General features: G+C 61.6%; 1 protein-coding gene across 1 annotated transcript in view; it reads left to right on the top strand.

The window, feature by feature from the left end:
- The window catches only part of IGFBP4 (insulin like growth factor binding protein 4), a 9,173-nt gene extending 1,217 nt beyond the window's left edge, over window positions 1–7,956 (top strand). Inside the window, exons 3-6 of the mRNA XM_027666356.1 lie at window positions 5–284; window positions 6,023–6,177; window positions 6,284–6,418; window positions 6,562–7,956. Of these exons, the coding sequence (XP_027522157.1) occupies window positions 5–284; window positions 6,023–6,177; window positions 6,284–6,418; window positions 6,562–6,690 (699 nt within the window). The 3' untranslated portion in view covers window positions 6,691–7,956. The remainder of the gene's footprint in view (window positions 1–4; window positions 285–6,022; window positions 6,178–6,283; window positions 6,419–6,561) is intronic.
- Window positions 7,957–8,723: the final 767 nt, after the last annotated feature.

The following is an 8,723-nucleotide window of genomic DNA, read 5'->3' as shown; positions in this document are numbered from 1 at the left end:
GGAGGCGATCCAGTGCCCGCCGTGCTCGGAGGAGCGGCTGGCGCGGTGCAAGGCGCCGCAGGGCTGCGCGGAGCTGGTGCGGGAGCCGGGCTGCGGGTGCTGCGCGACCTGCGCGCTGCCCCGCGGAACCCCCTGCGGCGTGTACACCGCGCGCTGCGGAGCGGGGCTGCGCTGCTACCCGCCCCGCGGAGAGCCCCGGCCCCTCCGCACCCTCATGCACGGCCAGGGCATCTGCACCGACCTGGCCGACGTCGAGGCCATCCAGGAGAGCCTCCACCCCCCAGGTGAGGCGGCGGAGTGGCGGCCGTGGGTGGGTGCCCGGGGTGGGTACCAGGGGTGAGTGCCCGGGGGTCCTTTTCCCTGACAATGGTAATGGTACAACCCCCTGTTGGCACCAGTTCGCTCCCTGATCACTCGACGAGAGCTGGGGCTGCGGGACGGGGCTTGTCAAGGACCTTTCCACACTTAGAGGAAGCTTGTAAAAATGACGAAGAGTGACTTTTACATGGGTAGGTTGTTACAGGGTAAAGGGAAGGGTTTTAAACTAAAAAGGGGAGATTTAAATTAGATGATAGGAAGAAATTCTTCCCTGTGAGGGTGGAGAGGCACTGGAACAGGTTGCCCAGAGTATTTCTGGATGTCTCATCCCTGGAAGTGTTCAAAGCCAGGCAGGACGGGGCTTGGAGCAACCTGGTCTAGTAGGTGGTCTTTAAAGTCTCTTCCAACGCAAACCATTCCATGACCCTAAGAGGCAGGATGGGACAGGACAGCCCAGGGATGGGAATGCAGGGAGTGTGTCCCAGGGAGGGAGCAGAGCTGCAGGACACCTGGTACATGTGGCTGATGTTTGTGCCATCCTTACCCACTGTGGACACAGCAGTGCCACGGCCAAGTGGCACCGCACGTGCTGGAGTGGGGAACAACCTGCTCTACCCCCCTGGCTGCAACGTGCCCCTGGACCGAGGGGCAACCTGGAGTCCTGTGGACACCCGAGGCCCTTGGGGACACGTCCCAGCTGCTGGGGAAGCTCCTGTTGCACAAAGGCCCCTGCGCTGCCCCTTCCCTGGGATGCTGCTGGGAGCTCTGCCTGCACTGCCGGGAGGAAACAGGAAAGAGGCCGCGGGGCACCTGCTTCCCTCGCAGGCAGGTCTGGCCGGGCGCTGTGCCGGGCTCTGCCAGGAGCTGTGTCTGTCCGGGCAGGACAGTGGGGTGCAGGCAGGGCCGGACTGGAGGAGCTGCTTCCTGTACTTTCTGCCTATGACTGTCTGCCCCGGGACCCTCTTGCAGGTGTTGATTGTGGCCCCCTGCCATCCCCCTGGTGCTTGAGCAGGGTCTGGGGGCCAGGATTGGAGCCGATGGTGGGAGCCCAGCCCAGAGCTGTGCAAGTTGCACTGTGGGAATGGGGCCTCTCCTGAGGGATGAGTGTGGGGACCTGGTCCATCTGTGGGTCTGGATGCCATGCTCCCCCTTTCATATCCTGTAAGCTGTGACCAGGACTGTGTCTCCTGAAGCTGGGGAGCAGCATCCCACTACGGGGTGATCCATGAGCTGGCCTGGCCCTGGATCCACACACGGAGTCACCTGGAGCTCCCTGTGGGGCAGAAGGGACTAGAGCAGTGTCTGTCCCTATCCACTGTGAGGGCTGGATCTCAGCTCCATTCCCTCCTTGCATGGCTGGTCCATGGCAGCTCTGCCAGTATCCCCAGCGTGAGAAGTACCCTTTTTGGATGGGCCCCTCCAACTGCCCCCTGCAGGGACAGGAGCTCTCCCGGAGTGCTTGGCATGGGGTCCATTGCAGAACCCCCCTGCCCTGCCTGTCTGTCCTCATCCCACATCCTGCAGGAGCTGTCTGGGCTCCCTGGCCCGGGGCTGCGCCACGCTGCCAAGCCCTGTTGGTTTTGGCTGTGCCCCGTGTAATGCAACATTTTTTCCCAGAGCCTTTAGGAAACAGACTTGCATTTTTTCCCTTCCTTCCCGCGGTGTTTTGGCCTGGTTGGGGATGGGTGGGTGGCCGTGGGAGCCGGGTCACCCACCGGGCACCGTGATGGCCGGCGGTGTCACAGGTGGCAGGATGGGCAAGAGGGCATTGGGAACCCCCGTGTCCGGGACAGCCCGGTGGGATGTGGGTAGGACACCCACAGCACATTGCTTGGTCTGGTGGGACATCCAGTTGTGGGTCTCTGACCCACTCCAGCAGCCCAGAGCCAGTGGGAGTGTGGGGCTGAGGGCTGCATGTTCCATCACTCCTGCACAGCGAGGGCACCCTGGCCTCTGATGGATCAGCAGAAGGGAATTAAATGCCTACTTGGGGGCAGGGCCATGGGGAGCAGGTGTCCCCGGCCGTGGCTGTGGCCCCGGGGCTGAGCGGGTGCCGGGGAGCGTTCCCGGTGGCCGGGAAGCGGTTAACGCACAGCTCGTACAGTAAACACTTTGTCTGGGGGCTCTGTCCGGGGGGCTCTGCATTCCAGGGAAGAGGCTGGGATCGGGGGGCTGGGCTGAGGCTGGGCTTTCCGAAGGGTTGAACGTGGCTCCCGGCTCCAGCGGCAGCAAAGAGCCTCTCTGCTCACCCAGGACCCGCAGCACACACAGGACGGGACTCTCAGGAAGCGAGGGAGCGGGTGGCTGCCCTCCTGACCCTCTCCCATGGTTGTGGGTCTGGGCACCTTGTGTCGGGCCCTGTCCCTGCCTCCCTCTCCCAGCCCTTGCCAGCTTCTGTCTGGCTCCAGGACCCCACTCCTCAGCCAGAGCCCTGTGCCAGGGCCAGCTCCAGGAGGTCCCAGCCATGGCTTTCCGGCACAGCCGCTGGCTGGTAGTGACTGAGCCTGTGTGTGGCAGCCAGGAGGAGGTGAGGACATATTCCCCAGTACACATGACGAGTGATTTAATGCTGGGTAAATGCTTCTGTCTGGGAAAACCTGACCCCATGGGAGCTGTGTTCATCCCGTGTGGTCTCTGCAAGCTGGGACAAATCCTGTTTCCTTCCTGTGTGCTGTGACCAGGAGGGAGAGTGGTGGCTGAGCCCTGGCTGGACAGCGCATGGGCAGGGAGGGCAGGCTGGAGTTAGGCAGGTGAGGCTGTTGCCATGTCCCACCTGTTCCCTGGGGTGGAGATTCCTCCATACTCTGGTTTCTCCAGGCTGAGTGCTGCTCCTGGCAAGGAATCATCTGTGGGGAATCATCATCTGCGTTTGAATCCCTCACTCCCTCTCCTGCATCCCAATCTCTCTTCCACAGGGCCCACATTGGACACTGAGGCAGGAGGTGCCCAAGGTGTAGTAGGTGCCTGGTGCTGGTGCCCCTGGCACCCCCATACCTGGCTCCCCACACTCTGCCAGGACCAGTGCTTGGCAAGAAAAGCACAGCCCTCCCTGTGCCAGTGCCTGCCAAGTCCAGCACTCTGGGAGCCAAAAGGCAGCACTGCCACGGCCCTGCCAGGACCACCTGCAGGTGACACTGGGAGTGCTGGACAGGGACATGGAGGGTGCTGGGGTCACCATGGCTCATGTGCCATGTCGGCAACAGACACGTGGATGTGTCCCTTCTGTCCCTTGAGGCACGTAGGATCCTTCACAAGGGACTGGTGGCACAGGAGGGAAGTGGGGCTGGAGCTCTGACACTTGTACCTCCCCAGGGACACACACACACACACACACACACACACACAGAGTCTTGGGATTTCTTTGGCTGCCCCAGGTTCTGCTCCCACAGGATCCACGCGGTGGAGCCGGAGCCCTTCACCGCTCCCTCGGGCTCAGTGCTGTGAATCACAATTTCAGCACATGACCAACCTCATTTGCAGCTCCTGTTAATTGAAGGCGACGCTGAATGACTCGTTTGTGTCCCCCATCCGCAGGCTGGGCCAGGGAGGGCAGCACTCCTTCCCATCTCCTTGGCACCCACTTCTATCCCAAACTGAGCAGACTCATATCTGAGTGTTAAAAAGCTCTGTCAAGCAGGGCCCATTGCTGTCCTCCCTCCCTCCCTCCAGGGTCGTGGTGGCCATGCATGGGGTGGCAGGTTGGGCTGCACCAGGGCAGGGTGGCGGGTGGCAGCTCTGGGTTCCACACACATTGCTTTTCCCATGTCTTTTTGCTGAGTGTGAGGACTTTTCTGGTCCCAGGCAGGCAAGAGGTTCCCTGAGCTGCTGTGTGTCACTTAGCAAGGGACAGTCACCCCAAGGACAGCAGAGATCCCTGTGGCAGGGAGGGATGCTGGAGCATGCGAGCCGGGGACCGCAGGTCCCGAGCGCTGGCAGGAGCCGTCTCACAGCCTGGAGGCACCGGATTTTCATGTGACCTTATGAAAATGTTATTGGCATCTGGTTTTATTTAAGCCGGGAGATTTGATGCTCTGGAGGCGTCTGGCGGGGGAAGGAGGGGGGTTTGGCTGTGCTGGGATCGGTGAGGGCTTCCCCTGCGGGAGCAGAGTGGGCAGGGCCGGTGCCTCCCTGTCCTGCCTTTCCACAGTGTGGGAGAAGAGTGTGGAGGTGCAAGGAATTCAGCACAGTGGTCCCCACCGTTGCCAAATCTTCTGCCCAGCTCTTCCTTGTGTGTCCCCGTGGAAATGCAGAGGAAGGAAGGAACATCCTTGCCTGAGCCCCCATGCCCCCCTCAGCTGGGCGCTGCCACCAGCATTGCACCACGGCCCCGTGGTTGCTGCTGTCAGAGCTGGCGCTGGCACTGCTCTGTGCAGGGTCCTTTGGGTCTCTTTGGGTTCGTGTTTCAAATTTCAAGGGCATGAGCCATTTCCTGGAAAAAGTGGACAGATTAAGCAAAAAGCAAATAACATCCACGAGGGAGGGGGCTTTGCTTGGGGCTTTGCTGTGGACTTTAACCAGGCCCCCAGGAGCTGGGCCAGGAGCCCTGCATTGCAGGAGCCACAGCATGAGGTGCCAAAGAGAGATGAGGGCACGGATCCTGGGAGGATGTGGTGGGCAGGAGGCTGTGGCTCTGACCCCACTGCCAGCCTGTGGGAAGGGCTAGTGCTAGGGAATCACCCGGCAGCCCCTGTCCTGGTGCTGTGAGCCCCTGAGTGCCACCTCTGATGGTGACTCCTCCCTACCTGGTTTGGGAAGGTTTTCCCTGCTGCCAGTCGCAATACTGACTCGTTTAAGCCCAACCCCAGGACAACCTCGGGCAGGGAGCCCTGGCTGCTTCCCTGGACAGCCCAGATGGGTTGGGGGACAAAACTCTGCTTGGGCTGTGCCTGACACAGCTCTGAGCACAGGTGGGGCTCAGCTCCTGGGGTGTCTTCCCTCCACAGAGTGTAAATGGGCCCCAGGCTGGAGGAACCGGCAGCTTTCTGAAAGTTAAGTCACGCCGAGCACTCGTCTCATGACGCTCCCTCCAGCTGCCAACATCTGGGCCGGCAGCTTGGCTGCGCTCCTGGCGCAGGCGGGGATGCCAAGCGCCGCCTTTCGGGATCAGCCCCGTGGGAGATTAACTTTCTTATTCCAGGAATTTCTTCTTTCATGTCTTGGCGGGGGCCGTGCCCCGCGGCAGAGCACGGCTCCACTCCCGGCCGCGGCGCCCGGTGCCGCCCCGGGCCTGGCGGGGGCTCAGCACCACCCCAGTGCCCCATTCCTGCTGCAGCTCCTCAAAGGCAGCTTTTTGGGGGCACGGGGGTCTTCCTGTGGCCCCCTGGCTGTGCATCCCAGCCCCATTGCTCCAGTGCTGTGGGTGAGCACCCGGTGCCTGGTGGCACGTGGCTGGCAGGGACACAGCCAGACCCAGCACATTGGAGCCACTGCCCAGCACTCACAGTGTGCATTTGCAACCCTACAATAACAAACACATGGCAATAAGTTGTTAATCATGGCTAATGAGTTGGAAAAACTCCCAGGAGTCTTTCCCAGTGCTGCAGGGAGCTCAGACCTGTGCAGTAGCAGGGGCAGAAGGGGGCCCAGGGCCCGGGGCGACACCTCTGGGGACTGGAGAGGGTGGTGTGGGGTCTGGCAGCACCAGCTGCTTGTTGTTGCTGAGGGTGCCAGGGGCACTGAGCCCCCTTGATCTGTGTTCCTGCAGAGAAGGAGGAGATCGACCACCCCAACAACAGCTTCAGCCCCTGCAGTATCCATGACCGCAAGTGCTTGCAGAAGCAGCAGGCGAAGAGGGTCAACAATGGCAACAAGATGCGCAGCAGCGGGAGCCCTCACCACCGTGAGGACACGCGGCCCATAGTGAGCGCTGGCAGGGCTGGGGAGGGCAGGGTGGAGAGGGATCCCAGGGCTCTGGGGTAGGGGCACGTGCTAGCCCCGTGGCCAGCTCAGCCCCTCCTTCCCGCAGGCACAGGGCTCGTGCCAGAGCGAGCTGCACCGGGCACTGGAGCGGCTGGCGGCCTCGCAGACCCGCACCCACGAGGACCTGTACGTCATCCCCATCCCCAACTGCGACCGCAACGGCAACTTCCACCCCAAGCAGGTAGGACGGGCTCCCACCCGCTGTGGGGCCGCTGTGTAGGGCCAGGGTGAGGCTGGGAGGCGGAAATGGGTGGACGGGACAGTGACAGGGCATGGCAGAGCCCGCCTGGCCTGAGGTGTCCCTCCCTGAACCTGTCCCCGCAGTGTCACCCGGCGCTGGACGGGCAGCGCGGCAAGTGCTGGTGCGTGGACCGCAAGACTGGGGTGAAGCTGCCGGGCTTCTTGGAGCTGAAGGGGGACTTGGACTGTCACCAGCTGGCGGACAGCATGTGAGCGTGACCGCGGCAGCCCCGCGCCGAGCGGCTGCCAGGGACAGCAGGAGAGGGGCCGTGAGCGCCGAGCGGGGCCCTGGTGCCGGGGCACCCCGGGGTGCACTCTGGACTGTGCTGCTCTGTGCCATGGGCTGCCCACGACCTGCGCCATGACCACTACCCGCCACTGCTGGGGATCCTGGCACGCGCCAGCGGCCCCTCCATCCCACAGGGACACAGCTTGGACCATGCTGCCCCGGGGCTGGTGTTGGCCTGCCCTGGTGGGGAGCACCCTCGACGCTGCTGCTGGTGCCCCATGGTGCCCCCCCGGTTTTCACCCCGGCCCCTTGGGCAGCCCTCGACACCGTGGGGTGCTGTGGCAGACCATGCATGCCAGACCTCTGCATGGGCAGCAGGAGAAGTGCCTCATCCTGCCCCTCCCAGCAGCAAGAGGCTGCCTAGGCAAGGACCGGGGGGCATGGAGAGACCCCCCCACTGCCTGCCCTCCCTGCCTGCATCTCGCCCAAAGTGTGTGTGTGTGATGGGCAGTGCGGCCACACAGAGCAATAAGAGACCTTCCCCTCCCCGCTGCAGCCCCCCATCCCCACAGCCCTGCTCCATCCTGCTCCCCGTGCAGGGACATAGCCCCCCACCCATCCTGTCTCCCCCTGTCCCATCCCTGGGGCGAGGATGGTCCTCACAGGCATTGAGTCTGAGGGGAGGGTGGGGGGGACAAGGGAGGTCCAGGAAATGCATCCCAGCAGGAAGAGCTTTTGGTCTGAGTTTTTAGTTTCTTCCCCAATTTTTTTTTTTATCATTTAAAAAATGCCATTGGTGGGATCTTAAAAGTGACCACGTGGCCCCAAGGCTGCAATTCTCCAACCCCAGGGACTAGGGGACTGTGGCAATAGCTCCTGTCTTCTCTGCTTGGCCAACATGACAAAACCAGGAAGGGTTCTGGAATGTCTCCATGATGGGATCTGCAGATTTCACCAGCACAAAGTTCTCAGCTGAGAAATTGTCACTGGTTTTGTAGCTGTTCTTTTTTCTTCTCTTTTCTTTAAGCTGGGCTGAAAATTTTTCATGTAAAAATGCCGTGGCAAGTGTGCCAAAGATGGAGGGGACTTTCCTGATCCCGTCCTGACCTACCCCAGCTCCATGGCCTCAGTGGAAGCTTTTGGTTTTCCATGTGGATTTGCCCCGGCCAAGGCCTCCTGATGGGAACAAAATGTTTCAGTTTTAGTGAAACATTCTGCCCTCCTGACCCCCTCCCTGCCTGCCCCTGTGCCCTGCCAAATCCCTGCCTGTCCTGGCACCACCCTGGATCCCTGTCCGCCACCGTGTCCTGCCAGATCTCTGCCTGCCCTGGCAACCCCCAGATGCCCTGATTGTCCCTGTGCCCTGCTGGATCTCTTCTTGCCCTGGCACCCCCCGGATCCCTGCCTGCCCTGGCTGCCTGTGGCCCTGCTCACACACAACTTCTAAATGGAGTCAATTTGCCAGGACAGTCCTCGGTGGGGAGGGGGGGTCCCTGCCCCTCTTCTCTCCCAGTCCCCCCAGTGCCACTGTGCCAAGGATGGGTTTCCCAGGGCGCAGGAGGTGCTGCTGGGGACCATGGCCAGTCATGGTGCCAATCCTGTGGTGGGGCACAGGGTGTGGTGGCAGTGCCAGCCCAGTGGTCTTGGCCACTTGACCCCTCCCTGCCCACATCAGGGCAGATCCAGCAGAGCCTTTCCCAGTTCGGGGGTTCCTGGGAATGCCGGTGCACCAGGGCACGTTCTGTGTCCTGCTTGGAGGGCTCCAGTGTTTCACAGTGTCTCTCCTGTAGTTTAGGGCTGTATTTACACACAACCATGTACCAGTGTCCCCTGTCCCCAGTATGTCCCCCTGTGCCCAAGGGGTCCCTGTCCGTCCCTCCTGGGCCAAGCCCGTCCCGTTGGACTCCCGTGTAGCACCGACCCTTTTACAGTACACTTGAACCTTTGTATCCTCAAAAAGAAAAAAAGGTAATTACTATATTTAATTTCCTGTTATCTGATGTTTTTCTATTGAGTG

The sequence above is a fragment of the Corapipo altera genome, unplaced genomic scaffold, assembly GCF_003945725.1.
Source record: "Corapipo altera isolate COAL_440 unplaced genomic scaffold, ASM394572v1 200, whole genome shotgun sequence".
NCBI classification, from domain to species: domain Eukaryota; kingdom Metazoa; phylum Chordata; class Aves; order Passeriformes; family Pipridae; genus Corapipo; species Corapipo altera.
This window is presented reverse-complemented; position numbering and strand designations above follow the sequence as displayed.